Source organism: Diadema antillarum, unplaced genomic scaffold (assembly GCF_040938485.1).
Source record: "Diadema antillarum isolate AM-2024a unplaced genomic scaffold, OU_Dant_1.0 seq00001508_RagTag, whole genome shotgun sequence".
In the NCBI taxonomy this organism is placed as follows: Eukaryota; Metazoa; Echinodermata; class Echinoidea; order Diadematoida; family Diadematidae; genus Diadema; species Diadema antillarum.
The window spans coordinates 715,896-736,535 of record NW_027272242.1 but is presented as its reverse complement, the minus strand read 5'-3'; the positions used below and the strand labels follow the sequence as shown (position 1 = coordinate 736,535).

Sequence of the window (20,640 nt, the reverse complement as noted above, 5' to 3'; positions counted from 1 at the left end):
CATTTGGAAGCAAGCTTCTGTCGAGGACGGACGTAAGGGCTGTGCGGTCCCACTCATATACAATTGTGTGGTTTCAGAAACATTTAACGGAATTCCGGCTAGATTAAAAGAAGACATTGAGTTAACTTACCATCAACGAATGCAATGAACAGGCAACTGCGGAAAATGGCGTCGTTGACAATGATATAGATACCTTGGCAACGAGCAGGATACCAGCGATCACAAGCACGCAATCGAGAGCTTATGTGGTAATGAATTATCAAACTTGGTTACGACGTGTAAGCATAATGCATTTGAGCATCTCTTCCAACTCCATTTCAAGGGGTCCCATACGGGCTGAGTTTACCGGTTAGGCTGAGTTTACCCCTAACTACGGTACTCCTGTTCAGTTATATGTATTATGTAAAAGCTATGCTTTGGATCGCACAACTAGGAAAAAATTAGATGGGGAGAGGAAGACATCTGTTGTGTATTTAGTGGAAGAAGCAATTACTTGTCAAACCACTCCATTAATAGCCTATATTTATATGTACATAATATATTTTGCATCAGCCCAGTGGACTCAATCTGTTATAAGCATGAAGTGGGCTTTACAGCCACTGTGAATTTATTCATCTGTGTCATTGGTGTTGCCTCATCCTGGCACAGTGCCAAGCCTAGCTTCATAGGAGAATTTCATCAAATCCAACTCCTGGTTGGTCATGTATGTTTGTGCCAGAATCACTACATCTAGAGGAACATTTTTCTGAAAAAAACCCCAATAATTTCATATTGTGATATGCAAACGAAACTGAGGTATGAGTACCGTATGACTATACAGTTTTGCTACGTATGAAATTTTACTGAATTTTGAAGGCCAATAGAAGAGTATCATACCTTATCATGGAAATGATGAGTGGTTACAAGGCATGAGAACAATAACCAATTAGGCACCAGGAAACAAAAATGTTTCATATACCGGTCCATTTAGAGGCCCTCTTGTTCTCAAAGGGATGTGTGTTAAAAAATATGTAAATTTAAAAAAAAAGATCATATATTGAAAAATTCCCTCTGATGAAATATAGTAATTTAGTGTTTCTATAAATCATGAGAAAAAAATGACAAAAGTATGACAAAGAATAAAGATGAAATATAGAATATCACAGGTTTGTGAATAACAGAATAGGAATCATCCAGGAAAGATTCATGGTGGCCATCTCATTGAATGGAAGATTTTATTGAATTATGTGACATGTATTATACTTGAGGGAAATTTGAAAAATGCATCCTTGCTCACTCTTGTAAATTTTCATGCATGTAAGTAATCAAGAATACCAACTTAATACAGGTACTTCGATATCACATTGTCTGATTAAATGCTTATTGTGAAACATTTTATTAAAGGCACTTCCTTTTAGATTGCTGTAATCTGAAGAAAAAAAAATAGAAATGTTACTATTGCGACTGGTATGCCTCCACCATATTGCATTATTCTCCCAATATGTCTTTAGTACATCTTGACAGAGTTAGAAAACAGTTTCACATGATCAGTAAAAAACTGAAATGACATGTTTGAAAGTTTGATGGTGCAACTGAAAATGTGTTGAGTATTTATACATTCCTTGACTGGATTTTACTTGGATGGCTGAACAGTTTCAGAGAGCAAGGATTTAGGAATTTCGGCATTTCCCCCTGTAACCTTTGACCCTTGCACTTTGACCCCATGGCCCCACAACTGTCTTCAAATAATTACTAACTGGTAATAGCCAATTTTCATGACAAGACTTTGAGCTATTTTCAAAATATGGGGAAAATAATGACATTTTGACAGTATCGCTAAACCTTTGACCCCATGGCCCAAATCTTTCCTCACAGAATCACTGTGCAGTATATATGAATGTAAATATCTGTTTTAAGTGAATTCATGCATTGAGTAATTTTCAAGGTATGGAGAAAATAGTGTAATGTAGCATTAGCAAAATGTTTGCATTTTCACCTGACTTTTGACCTCCAGATTCTCAAGACAATCAATGTCAAGCTGTACATGCATATATATACCTCAAGTTTAAAGAAAATAACTTGCCCCTTCTCCAAGATATGAAGAAAAGAATGACATTTTAGCATTCTCATTTCAAAAACTTTCCAAACTTTCCAAAACTTTCCTTACAGAATTTTTACCTGTTATGTATACACAAGTTTTAAAAATACCTTCTGCCATTGAAAAATTTGGGGAGAATAGTGACATTTTTCATGAATTTGACCTAGACCTTTCACCTTGAACGTTTGCACCAAAAAGCTGACAGGCACAGCTTCATCTACTCATACATACTTATGCCAAGTTTCATTTGGATACCTCAAACAGTTCTTGAATTACACTGTACACAAAATCAATTGCCAATTGAAGGATGGTACAACAGACAGGCAGATGGATGGACAACCCCAAAACATAATGCCTCTGGTGACACTTTGTGGTGGAGGCATAAAAAAATATCAGTGTGAAACACAAATCGAAGGAATTACCTTCATATGTAATTGTAAGGGAATCATTATGGAGTTGGCTGCAAGCTTTCTACTTAAAGAAAAACATGAATAAGATGAATACTTTTGTGCCAGAGATAAGGTTGCAGTTACAAGTTTCATCATTTTAAAATCCAAACTTAGGAAGGATGTGATACAATTAATACAAAGTTTAAAGAAAATAACTGCCAAATATGGTTGTCATATGTTGTTTTACTGTAGTAGCATACCGGTATGTTAAGATGGATTCTTGTTATTTGTGCAGATCTAAACATGTGTTACAGCTTTGTTTCTTTAGAAACTGAAGTAATAAACATGTATTATTCCAATTTATTAATGCTTTAAGATGACAAGGTGGGGTTTTTTTTCTCATGATTTATGACAAGAAGGCATTTTGAAGCATTATATGCTGCTGTGTCACTTATCATGTTGATATAATATCATACTATTGTCATGATATGAAATGTTGCCGACTTTCATTTGTTTATGTCATTAAATATGAATTTACTGAAATCAAGTGCCCATTCATTTTCAAAGAGAGAATTTGTACTTTCCCTTTAAAATGAAACACACATTTACATTCACACATGAACACACATGATACAATAAAAGAACATTACATGTGTGTAACATTATATGAGTTGTATTTAAGTAATGGAAAATCAGTGAAGAGCAAAATTGATTGAACCAGTGTTCACTTAACATACTGTTACTACCATCTCTTATTACAACTTTGCAGACAGTGTTTACATTATCAGCACCAAACCACACCAATATCAATACACTTGTGTCTCAAGTCAATGAGATGATCTTATCGTTACACTTGTGTTATTGTCACAAGTTACAGCAAAATTGAATTCAAATACAAGTACAAGGTTTCAAGATGAAGCTTTCATTTCTATAGGATAGTATTCTACAGTTAAGTGGCATAAAGGACCACTTTATTGGTGACTATTTGAAAACTTCAGCACATTCGTATTAAGTCACAGTAGCTTCACTTTTATTGTAACACAGTGTTTCTAAAATAAGCATGTAAATTATTTTTCTGAATTGAATTGAATTGAATTAAATTATTGTGCATTATAATTTAATAACAGCCAACTTTCAAAGACCATTTCACATTACCATTCACATACATACGATGTAGGGAAGACCTATGCTCAGCTGAGTTTGGACAAACAACATATAGATAACTACACTATACAAATAAGTTAAAAACAGACGCAGATTAGAATTTTAGAGGAGAGAACCAATGAAAAAACACCTCGGAGACCCGATATGACAGTGGCATGCAGTGCCAGCCGACAAGACTGCTACATTTTTGCTGTTGTGTGTGACAACACATGAAGTATGGGTTTGTGTATGGTAGATCACTTGCATAGTAATGTGCACACACATTATGACTTTGTGGGCAGCCATCACATGTGCTAATGTATGGCACATTCACCCTTCTGTCCTCGGAAAGCTAGAGACTAACCATGAACACATTCTAAAGCTGTGGTATTGGCAGTGGAAATTAGATCCAAGATTTCAGGCTCCTTGAAAGGCAGTGGTGCCTTAGAATGTCAGTTCTATACACAGAGTTATTGGTGATAAGCTTACCTGTTTAAATTCAAGATAAACATTAATGACCACATTGGCAAAAGATCCCTTCCTGCATAACGAGGTCAGAGTGCAGAGGTAATAAAAGAAAATAAGTAGTTTACGACTAGTTAATTTAAAGGAAAAACGAAATGTAATACAATGTACCAGTGGAATGCTTGAGAGTAGGTTGTGAAAATTAGTAATAGACTGTCTCTCTTGTACAATGTATGACATATGAATTATTTACACAGCCACAGTCATAACATTGTGGCTCTGTAATGTGCCTTTGAAACTGAGGTGTCTGCAGGACACCAAAACCTCATTTCTGCCATGGGTAGGCCTCACCTCCAGCCCCTGATTGGAGTTCCTTGGCAGGAATGTGAATTGGTCATTTATCTGGCATGACTTGAAGTGAGACTAGGCCTTCAGGGACACAGAAAAGCCATTGACTCCTGGGATGAAATCACAAATTTCACCTTTGCATTTTGGCAAGGAGTTGACATGTGGTATGCTGTCAAGGTCACCTATGGTGAAATTGATATCTGTCAGAGTAAGAATACAGAGATATAAAAAAAGAAAGAAATGTGCCCGAACAAAGCTCCTTGATGTAATACATTCTTTTTGACAGGAAGTCCCTATGTTGGTGTAAGGTAGTCAAGTCTGTTGCAGTTAGAAATTGGGTTCATTCCAGCAGAAGGCATTGAACTTATTCACATTCACATATCAGATGACAGTTAACAAATGTGCAATAATATCCCAGTGGAAATAAGCTTTTGTACAACATCCTTGCATCATCTCAGGCATTTCAAGGCAGAAGAACAGGAGTGCTACTGCTGATTTATACTTCTTTAGTTCAGTTAAATAATTTAAGTCTTTGTTTGTTTGTTTCTCTGTTTTCATACAGTACTCAGTCAGTAGAAGTCAGGCCAAGAACAGAGATACTCTCAGGCAAGACCAATACAGGCAAACATCATCAAAACATTACATGACTCTAAAGACTGCAAGAGTTCTGTGGCTATTATGAAATTTTGTCAAAACAGACCCCCATGGGTTGCTACAAAATCATACACATAGGCCTATATGACTACAGATAGTTGCTACACATTGAACTCCAGTTGCAGGGGAGAAATGCCAAACACAGATTATTTTCAAAAGTAAATCAATCAATGTGTATTTGTAAACCCACATTGAAACCATTGATAACTTAGTATATATAAATATTCAATTTATTTAAACATCATGTAGAGACAGATGGGTTGGGGGGGGGGGGGGGAGAGAGATTGAATATTCTACACATTTCCAATTTTCTATGAATTCCTACCATACATGTGGGAGTGGAAGTAACCACTAATCACAGCGGATGTCACACCCTCTCCTGCAACCATGTGTGTAAATTCAGAGAGCACGCTGTATGCTGCATTTTGCACCTTACCAAAATTACTATCAGTACTCGGAAGTTTGTATGGAAGGTCAAACAGTTTTTGCCATTCTGTCAATACTGTAATGAACAGAGCATGTAGGGATAATAGTGACTGTTTTCCAGTAAAATCCTTTTATAATTAAGTTATGTTATGTGTTTTGGACATTAGCTGGCTAAATGTACATTGAGAGATTTGTGTTATACACATGTGTTCAAAAATCCATTCCAAAAAATCTAGCTATGGTGAGACCTCATTTTATCCTTGGTTGCTTCCTGGGGTGTGCCTGCCTAATTCTGACACTGTAACTCACAGATAACTTAAAAATCCAAAAAGTTGCCATACTGTATATCCTATTCAGCCTCTGGCACATTCAACCAGCACTCTTGTCATCATCTTACATAATTGACAACCAAATTGAAATTTGAGGAAGCTGCATGAATGCTGATGATGATCATACCTGACTGCCGCACTTCCAGTCCACCGACAAAAGCTTCACTGTGACTGCAAGAATGGTCTTTATCTGTGGCTGACCTGGTGATTAAAAGATTATCATATATTTGGCATTTAAAATGTACATACATTGTCACATCCCTATGTCATCTTCAATCTTCACAGTAAAGCTTTGCAATGCACTGTTTTAGATGCATCAGCACTAACTTTGCAAAACTTAGTGTGGACCCTATTTACCCAATCTATAAACTGTTCAAGGACATTTTTGTTACCTGCATAATATACAGCCCAGTCTTCAAATGTCTGTAAATGTCTGATCTATTTTCTCATCATACTCACTACACAAGAGAAGGAGAATGAATTGATACTATTTCATAGTCAATTTCAGTGATCCCCATATCACATGCATATTGATATTATACCAGCCACTAATTGTCTATAAGTATGGGCATTAAAGAGGAAAATTTCAAAAGGAAAAGAGAAAAATATTCTAAAAAGGATGATACAAAAGTGACAAAAATTGGATAAGAAATTAAGAAGATATGACATTCTGAAATTTCAATTTTTTTTTAAAACATTTCTTGACCAGTTCTTGTAAATATTCAAATAAGCAAGTTGATGATGTAATGCTCCCACAATTTCTTATTCGTTTCATATACTGAAATAACAAAAATCTCATATTTCAGCTGTTTGAACATAAAACTTGCCTTAAATGCACCAAAAATAAAAAAGAACAAATGTTAACTCTAATATATCTTAGTACTGTATATTGTACTTTCACTTGTATGAGCTAAAAAGCAAACAAACAAACAAATCAGAATATTCATACAGTATGTAACATGCATGAAAAATTGTGAGGGTATGATCTCATCCACTCGCTAATTTGAATATTCATAAGTTCTGATCAAGAAATGTTTTCCTAAAAAATGTTTCATTCTGTCGGGAACATTTTTCTCTTTCTTTTGCGGTTTATTTATTTTTTGAGTGGACTTCTTCTTTAACCACATGTTCCCTCAGGGGATTAGAAAAGCTTGAGGCAATACCAAAGCATTTCAGACTGAAGTGACATGTTTTGGCCATTGAAAAAAAAAGACAGCAATATGCCTTTCCTTCAGTTATGATCTGACGACTGACCTTGTACTTTAGTTGCATTTGTTCAGAGATAACAAACTCTAATCATGCTGAATGTTCACATATCGGTATATAGATAGAATGTGGCAATTACGTTGTAGAGGAAATAGGATGCGATACCTTTTTCCCTGCTGACAGCCCTGTACTGCATTGTCAGTAGTTCTTGTTTGATCTTTGCATATTGGTAGCCCTGAACTGACAGACTGTGTGGTTGAATCCACAAATGCAAGTCTTTGTATGTCTGAAGTGAGCAAAATGGAACATGAAACAAAGTGTGATCTCTATCATGTGCATAGTGCTCATAAAGACTCAGATAAAGGGGACTGTATCATTCCTGATACTTTTTTAAATTCTTTAGTCGAATTTCATTCAACTTCACATTACAAAATTCACTTTCACAGAAACAAAAACAAAACATTATGCAAAGACAAACTGCATTATACACAACATTGTACAAAATAATGTCAAACTTACATTGTAACTTTTTTAACCATAGAAATAAAATCCGCTTTTTGTTTTTTTAAACACACATATATTCTCCCAAAATGCCCGCAAAACGGGGACATGATAGATAGTTTGTGTTCAAAACAAACGGGGCATATTCCATTGCTTCTCAAAAGAAAAAAAGAAATCGAGGCCATTTGCGAGAAACACACACACACATGCACACACCACACACCACACACACACAAACAGCAACATGCAACCCCCCTGCCCCTATGGGCGGGTGGGGGGGGGGGGGGGGCATACAGCATGGTAATCACACACGCTGATACAGCATGGTACAGTGCACTCCCGTTATAACGAAATGCTCGGGACCGGCAGTTTTCTTTCGTTATAACGAAATTTCGTTATAACCGAACAATACAATATATAACAAAAACAAGGAAACCATGCATATATATCATATTCTGTTTGCTGAATCCTCAGCATACACTGGAAAGCTATGTGAAATGTGCCTTGGTATTATTGTATTACAATATTAATCGCTCCCTTCAGAAACTGTGCGTGACACAAGGAGCGAACGCGTAGTGATGTGAAGCATTCGCCCATGCTTGTTCCGCTACGTATTTTCGAAAGCAATTAGCATTTCGTTATAACGGAGCACATTTCTCTTGTTTTTCTTTGTCTGTGGCGCTCGGAAATGACTTCGTTATAACGGAAATTTCGCTATAACCGTGTTCGTTATAAGCGAATTTTGTACCATTGACTTTAATGGTGATAATTTGGGGACCAGAAATTTTACTTCGTTATAACGAAATTTCGTTGTAACCGTGTTCGTTGTAACGGGAGTGCACTGTAATCACACATCGAAACATACACACACACATGCACACAAACACAAGAATTTGCGAAATGATAGAGGAAAATGTTCTAACATCAAAATCCACTGCTCATTACCACAGGGAAGGAGTTTGGGATTGCAGATTTCAAGTACAAAATTGTACATACTTTTGGTGCATACATGGGGTGAACATTCACATCTGCAGTAGATAATAGCATCGCACAGAATTACCTAAATGCTTTATTACAGTGTATGTGAAGGGTCCAGAACAATAACACTCTAGCTATAGATCATCAGACAGTCATGAATATGAGAGCAATTGAAGGGGGTGGGTTAATTGTCCTGTGACAGTATAATTGAGACATTATGGCAACCACTGCTTCATATTGCAGTGCACTGTTGTTATTCAATAGGGAACATGGTTATAACAAATTCCGGTTACAAAAAAGTAAAGACTTAGGCTACAACATTGTCCACTTTGTTTTTTAATGTTTGATTGTTTGTTGACTTGGCTATAATGGGAGTCCATTGTAAAAACAGCAGCTATCATTCCAAACTCCTTCCCTCAGGAAAAAAGAAAGAAATATACTAAAAGTTTATACAGAAACCTGTATACACATTATTTTTTTTTCTCATATTTACAGTCCTACGTTTAGAGTCCCTATTGGTTGTCACAGCCTTTCTGCTGGACTGAGGCACATTGCTACACTTGAGTGGGCTTGCTACATTTACACATTTACTGCTAGGTCAAGTTTGGAGGGATTATTGAATATATTTGTATTGATGAAAAAGTTTTGCAAGTCAAATAAGCTACACATTTTAAGTGCCTGGGCATACTGTATAAAGGTTGAATCAAAGAGTGAATGTCACATCTCACCTGCAGACATGTCAGGAGGCAGCACAATGAATTTTGCCGCAGCTACTTCATGGGCAGTTTGCATTTCCAGGCAAGCATCAATGTAGCTCGCATGGAAGATGCTCAAAAACCCAAGCAGAAAGTCCTCACTTTCAAATATCCTGTAAATTGTGCAGTGGAAAGAAAAAAATTACTGTCAGCATTACAATAATAATAATAATTATTCACATTTATATAGTGCATTATCATATGAAAATTCTCTAAGCACTACAGGAAAAAATAGAAAAGGAAGAAGAAGAAAGGAAGAAAAAAAGCAAAGAAAATTATGCAACTACGGAGATACAGTAATTCTCACATACCACTCTGAAATATTGATTACTTTCTCTTAAACCTTGATATCTTCACAGAAGACCTTTTTTTTTTTCTTTTGGTAAAGTGCAAAATTTTGTTTTCAGCTCAAATGGGATTACTAGACTGTATCAATCGGAGACAGAAAAACAAAACAAAAATTCCAACCTAGGCACTTGTGCTGGATAAAGTCTAACTATGATATTACCATGAACTGATAATTCTTATTTTACATGAAGCAACCCACATACAAACTGAAACTTGTCATGCATAATTTGAAATCCCTTAAAAAAAGACCAAAAAAGCCTGGATGCTATATGATACAACCTTTTTTTTTCACTCTCAGAGAGAGAGAGAGAGAGAGAGAGAAAAGAAACAATCATGTCTGTCCTCATCAACTGGGTACAGTCATAACGTCAATAAGGAAAAAAAAAGTACTGGTTAAAAACGGTCACTTTACAGGTTGAATGTAAATTGACATATAAGGAGAAATTCTGATGCAATTTACTTTATACCTCAAAGTATCATGGCAGTTGGCATTGGCTGTGAAAACAAAGTTTGCATCTTTGATAGTAGACACTTCTCTGCCTCCATGTTTAACTGTAATATTGGGAGAGAGAAAACCGAATTGGAAGTGTGTAACAGAGAAAATGAGTATTGGAAGCTGAAATAAAAAGTCTGTAGACAATCTATACTATATGAATACACATATCACATTCTTTTTTGCAACATCCATGCATGCAGAAAAAAAGTGTACCCACCTATGAAGAAACCCTCTATATTAGCACATCATGTCTACCATATTATGGAAATCTTGATACATAGAAATTATGTGAAATACACGTGTAGGCTCTGTGGTAGGTGTCCAACACATCGACACTGGATTGAAACTGACACCCCTTTATTTATAGCATTGCGCATAAAGAATGAAAAATGCACGCATGAGACTACACACAGTGTTCAGTGGGGCTTTAATTTTTTATATCCAAATACTACTGAAAAAAAATTATCATAAATAGCAACAGCAACACAATGATACCATATGGATCTAGAACCTAGGCCTTCACATTGTTTAATGTGCAATTCTCATGTATTGGCAATGGAGGGTAGGGGTGTCGATTTCAAAGTACAGCGCCACAGAGTGCAGAGAAAACAACATCCAACGCATTCGAAGCAGTTAATCTAAAAAGCGCGTATCTCAAATCACATTTTCAATAGATAGATCGATATGTTTGTGAATTCAGAATATTTTCTCCATGTGTGACTGTGAGTACAACTACAATTTCAGGCAAATTGTGTGATATTTTAAGTTTCTATTGATAGAAAAATATTAGGGTATCGATGTATTAGACACTCAACCATAGACACTGTAGATGTATTGATATTTTTGAGAATATAATCCTAAATTTGTATGGTTTAGTCGAAATAGCTCTAACAGTTATGTGTATTGCAGATATTACAAGAAAAGTAACTTACATTACAACTTACAATGTGGAAACTTCACCTTTTGCTTTGTATAAATTGTATGCAGACAAGAGCCATTTTTATTCATAAAATTACAATTTTTGGTGAGGGCTTCATCTGCACAAATGGGCATTCCACAACCAGTCCAGCAGTAGTCCAGATTGACATCCATTATATTATAACAAAATAAAATGTGGAAAATTATAGGATTCCAATTTTGGCTTGTAAACTCACTCCATGATATCTTTTTGTCTTGTGAGACGCTGCTTGAGAACCATGCTTTCAAATGTTGGAACACCTGCTCAACATCTGATGTCATGTTGTCTTCTGTTTTGCAAAGAAATAATAATATCAAAACTGTTACTAGAGGTCTAGGTATTCAAGTCTCAGAAGTAAACAACATAGAAACCCTAAATAGGCCGTTAGTATTGTTGTGTACCGGTAATGAACATTATTGGCTTATTATCTGTTTAATTGTTAGAACTGCATGCCTATCTCTGGGTTTGCAATAACAAAACTTTAGTCTAACATTTAATAGTAACAATGCAACGGTGTAGTACCATAGGTCGGTCATGCATAGATATTTGAGAAGTGGACCGAGTTTGCAGCAGGTTAAGGCCTTTTCAAGGGTATTTAGATCTAGACCTAGTACCAGGTAGTAAGATCTGGTAAAACGGGCAACAGACATTTTTTTTTTTTTTTCATTGGAAAAGGTACCAAAGCCAAACGCAAAGGCCTCTTGACACTGCATCACAATCTTATAATGGTGGACAATTACCCTAACGCTTTAGTTCTAACGTTAGTCATAATAATCAATTTTATGCAGAAAATTTGCAACCACCAAGAGGACCCAGTTTGCGGCAGGGGGTCCAGTTTGCAGCACTCCACACAAAAATGCCCCCTGCTGTTAAACATTAAAATTTTTTTGATGGTCCAAGTAGTTTTCAGCTTGTTAGAACACTTTATTTGGATTCATTAGCTCGATCCTTCACGATTTCATAGTTTCTCAAGATGATATGTATTTCATCAATTTCCACCCATTTTAACAAAATAGCACTAGAACCCTATGTCATAATGTGTGTAAATACCATAGGGGTGCCGCAAACCGGACCCGTCCCAACATTTTGGTCTCTGTTGCAATCCTCAAAACTGACAATTAAAAGGAAATGAATTTTAGAATATTTAACACAATTCACGAGGAATCCTTACCATGCCAGGCCTCTTTTCAGAGTAAGATTTTGTATAAAGATACAAACAAGGGATGATTGTGGTTGCCTATAGCAATAGAACAAAATCTTAAACGCTAGATCTAACAGTTAGGCCTACTTAACATGTTAACTGGTTAGTACCGGTAGATCTACCGGTACCCGTACCTATTTTTTAAAAACAGCGTGACACAGACGGTTCAAATTAGAATTATGAAGGCCATCATCCGAGTTATTTCATGATTCTGGTATCAAAAGAAAGCTCTTCAGTTGCTCTTCAAATAAAACAATTTAGAAAAAAAAAATTGCCCTTCTAATTTTGAAGATATGGTTAGATATTCCTGAGACGGTCTAGGGGTGCCGCAAACTGGACCCCTGCAGCACACTAACTGGTGCCCCGACTCGATTAGAAAACGTCTTCTTACGACATTCAAAGGAATTCAAGAATTAGCCTCGATTACTTGTATTCTGAACTAGGTCTACTGGTAGTATCGTATGAGGATTTTTCTTTCAAAGTTCAGTCTCCTGCTCGTCCAAGAAAATCTAACCTCAAAAACTGAAAAGAATGTTTCCAGCACTAACCTCAACAGGTTTCATGTAAGTTTTTCTCTTCGATACGCTGCATGCATGCTCTCAACTTCTCAAGTCAACTCTGAACTACAGGTACTAGCAGCCGACACATGGTCGGAACTTGCACTGCACTTTTACGCTGCATGCACTGCATTGACTGCGTGCGTGCGCGCGAGACACGAGACTGCATTGCTAAGTACACGGCTCCGGCCTAAGGCCTCCGCAAAACGTAGGTCCGATAGTTCGCGATCACACACCTACACTCTGCAACACACGTACCTGTCGTCTGCTCAACAACCAATTCTCACAAATGTCTCACGAAAAATGTTTAAACAAAAGAGTTCCATAAGATGTGTAATATCGATTTTCACCAAATAGAACCCTGACGATCAATTTCTAAATATTGAAACCGAAAATAGCATTCTAGGTTAAGTATTTCGCGGATATATCGAAGCACCAGTTCGGCTTTCAGCTTTTGTCCAAAGAGATTTTACAGGTCACACATTTTGAAGAGAGCGCGCGCTCGACACACAAGTGCGCTCATTGGTGGTTTGTTAGTGAGTGGAGAAGGAATCCCTCGTCTGGCTTGTAGTGCCTCGTCGTCGTGCAACTGGCGTTGAAGGATCTTCCTCGGCCCCACACATTCAAATACGTGTATGCCCGAGGCTGGCTGTTTCACAGTAAGTTAACAGCTCTGCGGTACTGTCTTTCTTAAATATTATAAATAATTTGCATTGTATGTACAATAGTCTGGTGGGGCTGCCAGGCTGTCCCTGGTTGCCGGCAGTGACACGATCAACATGGAACAAATACCCAAGCTCCGCAGTTGCGATCTTAACAAATTTTCATTTGTAGAGGGAGACAAACTGAAGAAACTCAAACCTGAGCCTTCACCCCTCTGAATAATATCTTTCTTTCATTTAATAATGCCTTGTCCGCCTTGGACTACTTAACATAACAATGTCGGAATCTCGGAGCTTGGGTATTTGTTCCATGTTCATCGTGTCACTGCCAGCAACCAGGGACAGCCTGGTGGTAGTGTCGCTGCCCGGAAAGCAGTTGAGTTAGATGACAGGTTCGAGTCCCACTGGTTCCTATTTTCCGACATGTTTGTTAATTTACAGATCAACAGTTGCGATCTTAACAAATTTTCATTTGTAGAGGGAGACAAACTGAAGAAACTCAAACCTGAATGAAGGGATTGTCAGATTAAGCTGAAATTGAGCATGTTCAATTAACACATAGGGGCAAGCATGGTATTACCGGACGCATGGTATTACCGGACACGCACATTTTTGCGTACTAATGACATTCTGTATGCGCGAGACTTCGTAGATAAGCCTCACAGAACTTTGTGTGGAACGAAATCGCAAAAAACGCCACATAAAAATGTAAAAACACGAAAAAATTCACATTTTACCTCAAATGTATAGCTGAGTGACCCGCACCTCGTCATAGTTAATATTTATGCATGTTTGAATCACATTTCGCGACTGAAATTCTATGAAATCCCACTCACATACAGGAAAAATGCTGAAGATTCTATTAGAACCAAAAGTTCACTGATCAATATCGGAAATTTGTAGCTATCGTCCTCAAACGCGAACGATGCGGAATAGTTGTGCGCCAAGGGGCACGCAACTCATCGCCCGCGCGTGCAGCTCCCATAGACAAAGCACGTATACTCTAACCAGTTGTCGATTTCTCATAAGGTTTTATTGCGTGAACTGTTCGAAATGGTCAAGACAGACATTTTACTGTAAAATACGAAATTTGAGCCTCATTTGCCGATTTTTTTGGTCATCCGCTCGGTGAGAATGTGTACGGTGATTTGTGGGATGAATTGTGATTCTGGTGCAAGGATTAGGTGCGAAAGACCTCGATTATTCGATTACGAAAATCGCGTCCGGTAATACAATGCGATTTTGCACCACGCAAAAAACCACTATTTTTAGAGGGGTATGTTTGAAGCATATTTTCTAAAAACTGGAACGAAGAATTGACATAAGTTGGCTGAATTCGTAATTTCCATGAGTCTGTGAATAAGTGGTGTTATTTTTAGCCGAAATTTCATTCTATGAGTACGGAATTCAAAGCCACAAAGAAAAGCGTCCGGTAATAGGATGTGCCACCCTACTATCCATGATTAATGCCAACTTTCACAGTAGTTGACGTATCCTTTCAAAAGTTATTAGACTTGAAAGTGAAGAGTGTGTAAAGGATTTCAAGAAATGAAAAGGGGAATCTAAGGCATACCTGATCATTCTGTTCTCAAAAAAATAAAAATGTTGTAGAAAAACTGCTGAAAATACTCTTTCCCATTCATTTTATGATTCCAAACTGAAGAATATTAGTGTAGAAGAAGGATAGCTCTTTCAGAAAATATGAAAAACTCAAGATTGACCCAATTGACCCATTTCACCGTTTTTTGAGTTGTAACGTAAAATCAAGGGGTGCGACTTTTTGTTCGTTTATTGATGCATGGTCACATATATGGGTAGACTCAGCCTAGCAGGTAAACTCGGCCCCCAGTGCGCACATTACAACTTGCTATAATGTGCGCGCTGGGGACCAAGTTTACCCCTAACTACGGTACATGTAAATGAGAATTGTAGTCTGGTAGCATGGGAATTTTTATATCAGCCCTCTTTGCCTGTGCTTGTATACCTGTCTGTCTAACCTTGTTCTGTTTCATCATTGTCTCTTTCTATCTTTAGGTAACAATAACATGGCAGACAGAGGAAGAAATAAGTCAAGGAAAGTCAAGAAGGAAATATGTGTAGGAGAGGAATTCAAAATTTCTGTAGACATTGCCATACAGGAATTTAGGTACAATGAGGCTGAAACAGGTATGCTCTTGTCATATTTTTTTGTGACATTCCATGTGTCGGAGAACAATGTCCGTGTTGCCATTCAGAATTATTTATGTACCGGGTATCTACAGTGATATGCGAAATGTACAGTTCTATGTGTTTGTGGGCTCTTGATTTTGTGTATTGATGATATCTGTCAGACTTTCACTTTGCAGAATTAATACTGTACCTTTAGCGATCAGATCAAATGATATCTGTGTGAATATGTTTAACAAAACATGTGCAATCAGAGTTTATCTTTTTGAAACATGACAGGAAACATATTCTGATAAATGTTAATTTGCAGTAATGTCATCATATTACCCTGATTGCATTGGCATTAAGTACGATCTCATCCTTGTATATCATAATATTGTTTGTTGCTTTTGCACAAGGGAGAAACATTATAGCTTATCAGTACATGAGATACAAGTATTCAAAGTTTACCTTGCATTGTGGTAGACAGGATATCCTGAGTAATGGATGTGTTTGCTTTTGTGTAGTATTGGAATTTCCAGCATCATTTAGCAACACAGAAAGGGCATACATACACCGTTTGGCAACCACAGCTGGTCTGAAGTCAAAAAGCAAGGGGTGAGTATTATCATTCCTCAGTTTGTGCAAACTCTAGTTACCATCTGTCAGCAGCTTTCTAATTCATGGAAAAGTTCTGTACTGGTATCTTTGTGGATTGTATCTGAAGTAGCAGAATATTTATCAGTTAACAGCAGTAGAAATTGTCTTCAAACATTCTTCTTGATATCCTCATGGAACACATTTTGACTTGGCACGCACACTGAGTCACATTACTGTTCAACAAATCAAATAAAAAGTCTTATTGCATTTCTCTTTATCCAAACAAGGTATAAGAAAAAAGAAGTCTCTCTTCACTTTTATGATATCGGTTGTTTCCAAACCTCACAATCCTGTATTAATGTCTTATCAGTGTGTCTTCTTGATTCTGGTTTAAAATTACATGTGGCAATTTCCTTCAGAGACAATAATGATTTTGAGTTGATGTCAGCCTTTCTGTTCACATGCACTATAGTGAGTGAAAATTTTCTGTTTATACTCCAATAACATACCCTTACAGTTACAATGTATGTTTGCCTTACTATCATGTGGTATTTCAGACATGTATGTGCTTGAGCAATAAGTCGCAGTCCCCTTTCCCAGTCTGCAGTGCAAATTTGCAGCCTGCAGGAACTCACTAGTAGGACGTGGAAATGACTTGCTGGCTTTCAGGCTGTGAAATCCACATAACCAACAGCTACAGGAAGTATTACCGTATTATAAACCCAACCTTACAAGATTTCATGCTGTCAGATTCACACATTGAATGCTTTTAATAAGTGGCTTTAATATTCACAAGGAATGAAAACTCAAATGATATTTTAGGAGTTTTCAGTTGTAGTATTTTGTATATGTTTTAGTGTCTACAATGGAAATATTATATCTTCAAAACAACTGGAGATTGAAATCTCTTAGAATTTCTTGTAGGTTTGAACAGCTTGTGTATATTTGCTTATTATGTCCTGCAGCAAGGGATCAAATCGCTACTTGACCCTCACCAAGAAAGCAATCAACAAGATTGATGGGGATGGGGATGATGATGGCTCTTCTACGTTCCAGATGGCTCCCACAACCTGCAATGAGTTGCAGGGATTGCTGCAACAATTTCCAGTCACTGCCAAGGAAAGGCAGGAGCTGCAACCCAAGACAGAACGTAGGAGATTTGGGCCAAGTGATGGTGAGTAGGCTACAGTCAGTGTAAAAACTGGTTAAGTGTTTGCAAGAATGATGCAGACCTTGCTAGTTTTGTGTGCAAGTAACTCAATGACTAAAATCTTATGTTTTGTGAATGAAAAGATTGCATTGGCATTACATATCATTATTGGCTACGCCAGGGCTTATGATTGAGCGATGAAATATCACCCCCTCCCTTAAAGTTGTAGGAAATTTGATTCAGTTCTTTTGCAACTTGACTTTTGTCCTAGGGGTAAATGTGGTGAGAACAACAAGTAACACTTTCCCTGACCATGATTTCTGTATTGTTATCTGTTCTCATGGTCACAAAAGATTTAAAGTCAGAATATCTCTGTCTGTTATAATCTCATAGATGGGCAAAAGGGGTAATGAAGGGATAACTAATGAATGTTAAAGTTACAACTGTTACTATTTACTTGAATGTTTGAAGCTATTTACAAACTATTCTGTGTGTTGCATATGTCCTTGTTAACTGAAGTGAAATCTGGATATTCCCAATCCCATATTGAAATCCTCCTGTCTCTTAGTTGAAACCATCACTTCACTAAAATTGATTTTGCAAATTACAACCAGTTCTTTATCTTGAAAAGAAAATGCTGCTATAATTGTTAAAAAATGTATAGGTTTTATGAAATTTAAATCAAATTAATTGCAGCATAGAGATAAATTTGCACTTGGATGTGATTATTTACTTTGAAGTCAATCCAGCCCGTGAGATGAACAAGGCAACTGGACGACTAAACAGCAGTCTTCCTCAAGTCCCTGGAAGGAGGAATCGTTCGGACCTCGACAGTTTCCGCCAGACACTGCCAGTCTATGTGATGCAAAATGAGGTGTTGACTGCAGTAAATAACAACCGTGTGGTGCTGATTGCTGGAGACACTGGCTCCGGGAAAACTACCCAGGTAAATTTATCATAGTGTCAGTAAACAGTAAATCAATGAGAAACTGGTGGTTTGTAGCGTTACCTGCCTAAGGAAAAAGAAAGAATTATAAAAGACCAGAATATCTTGCAAAGGATATAGGATATTGTTTGTATGCACAAATATGATGGAAATTTGTTTAGAACCCTATTTGCTAGCATACAGTTGAGATGTTGAACATGCCTGAAATTTATATAAGCTTCAAGAGCGGGGATTCGTGAATTCCTGACTTCAGGTGACTCTTGAAACCCAGCACAAGGAACCATTGCCTATATACATTATAGGGATTTGCCCTTCAGGCTAGTGGCAGTCAGTCAATGTCGGACAATCAGACATTTTCAGGTGTGAGTTCCTTCAATTCATCTCCCTCTACAAATGAAATTTGTTAAAATCGCAACCGCTGATCTGTAAATTAACAAACATGTCAGAAAAAAGGAACCAGTGGGACTGGAACCTGTCATCTACTGCTTTCCGGGCAGCGACACTACCATCAGGCTGTCCCTGGTTGCCGGCAGTGACACTATGAACATGGAAGAAATACCCAAACTCTGAAATTGTAGAGACAATTTGAAGAAACTCACACCCGAACCTTCACCCCTCTGAATAGTATCTTGCTTTCAGACATTTTATTGTTTCAGGGTAGAATGTCATTTCTTTCCGCAATCCTGGCAAGTGAAGCAAGAATTGTGTGACTACAAAGTATTTCAATTGAATGGTATCTTGCAATGATGACCAGTTCCAGATCGTGGTAAAGCATCATGAATTTCCCTACATTCTATTGGTATCATCACTCAACTGTGCCATAAGTTAATCACTTTGATGTATGGCAGCATTTGTACTCGATTATAGAGTACAATATCGAAGATAAGTGTCAAGTACCTTTTTTAGTTCACTGGCACTGTATATCTTGGCAACCAATCCAGATTCCACAGTTCATTTTGGATCAGTGCTGTGAGTCAAGACAGCCTTGCCGCATCATCTGCACCCAGCCACGGCGGATCTCAGCCCTATCCGTGTCGGAGAGAGTGGCGGTAGAGAGAGGGGAGGCCATAGGGCAGACAGTGGGCTATCAGATCAGGCTGGAAAGCAGGTACCTGGTATACTCTCAGATGCAGATACTGTACCTGTACATTCTGAGGGAACCATATTTATTCATGGGAACTTCCATTCTGATATTATGTTGCTTTGTATGATGACAGACAAATCTGCAAAATTAATCAGTGAAAATTTGGGGAAATTAGTGGACACACAAAGAATTATGCATTGTATAAAAATTTTGAGAGTAAGACAAATTGGCAACTCTGTGTGGTCTAGGTGTTGTGGAGCTCTCCATTAGTGTCGTACACATTTTTAACAAATGTTTGGGCACTGGCTAAACTTACCAATTGAAGAAGACATGCAAAAACATGTTTCTCTTTAAATTCCAAAAATCACCTACAAATGTGACATGTGTTCAGTTTAGAACCAGATGGAATACAGCAGTAGAATTTTAGTATTCAAGTAGAATGCTTTATGCTTATGTATTCCTTTCAACAAATGACTTGCAAACTATACATTTGTAAACACTTTATAAGTTTTGTTTCTTCCATTCAATTCATGTATCAGGGTATCTCCCAAGACCCTTCTCACATTCTGCACAAATGGTGTCTTGCTGCGGACGCTGATGACGGGTGACACTGCTCTGGATGTTATTACACACGTCATTGTGGTAAGTCACTTGTGCAAATCTTTGAAAAGCGCTAATTGACTTGATCAACATACAGTTTCACAAAAACGTATTATTGCAGTGATTTTGAGGTTTGGTAAAATCTAATATCTTCCAGTGAAGGGGTTCACAAAGCAGATCACACCTGTCATGCCAAATGTGCCAACATGATTAAAATTTAGAGCTCTCTTGTAAAAATGAAATGAAGTATTGTTGTGATACTGTTGAGAAGCTGTATACATTTTACTGAGCATATGCATTTGGTGTGTACTAGTACTCTGTAGTTATATTTTGGCATGTGTGTGTGTGTCATTTTCATTTTCCACATGACATGAAAACTGTTTTTCAGCAAAATAGAGACACAGCACAAAATGTATTCAATTTCCTGTCACTGTTCTTACTCTTTGTATGTCAGATTGTGTATTTCTTAGAGACAATATGAAGGCTGTGGTATTAAAAGTCTGCATTGTAATCTCTGTGTACTTGGTTTGTGGCCATGTGACCCTATCCTATTTGGTCTTTTCACTTTGTCCAGTATATCAAGTCTGAAATGTCCAACCACAAATATGACTCAAATCCAGAG

General features: G+C 37.3%; 2 protein-coding genes across 2 annotated transcripts in view; one reads left to right on the top strand and one right to left on the bottom strand.

The window, feature by feature from the left end:
- Window positions 1-4,497: 4,497 nt before the first annotated feature.
- LOC139710204 (telomere repeats-binding bouquet formation protein 2-like) lies at window positions 4,498-11,354 on the bottom strand. Its single transcript, XM_071622136.1, has 6 exons — window positions 11,270-11,354; window positions 10,087-10,171; window positions 9,245-9,384; window positions 7,203-7,323; window positions 5,959-6,032; window positions 4,498-4,622 (listed from the first exon to the last, which is right to left on the bottom strand). The coding sequence occupies exons 1-6, from the start codon at window positions 11,352-11,354 to the stop codon at window positions 4,498-4,500; spliced, it is 630 nt and encodes a 209-aa protein (XP_071478237.1).
- A 2,011-nt stretch (window positions 11,355-13,365) lies between these two features.
- The window catches only part of LOC139710211 (3'-5' RNA helicase YTHDC2-like), a 31,259-nt gene continuing 23,984 nt past the window's right edge, over window positions 13,366-20,640 (top strand). The window contains exons 1-7 of the mRNA XM_071622145.1: window positions 13,366-13,490; window positions 15,528-15,659; window positions 16,166-16,256; window positions 17,204-17,412; window positions 18,129-18,334; window positions 19,276-19,442; window positions 19,958-20,060. Coding sequence (XP_071478246.1) covers window positions 15,539-15,659; window positions 16,166-16,256; window positions 17,204-17,412; window positions 18,129-18,334; window positions 19,276-19,442; window positions 19,958-20,060 — 897 coding nt within the window. The 5' untranslated portion in view covers window positions 13,366-13,490; window positions 15,528-15,538. The remainder of the gene's footprint in view (window positions 13,491-15,527; window positions 15,660-16,165; window positions 16,257-17,203; window positions 17,413-18,128; window positions 18,335-19,275; window positions 19,443-19,957; window positions 20,061-20,640) is intronic.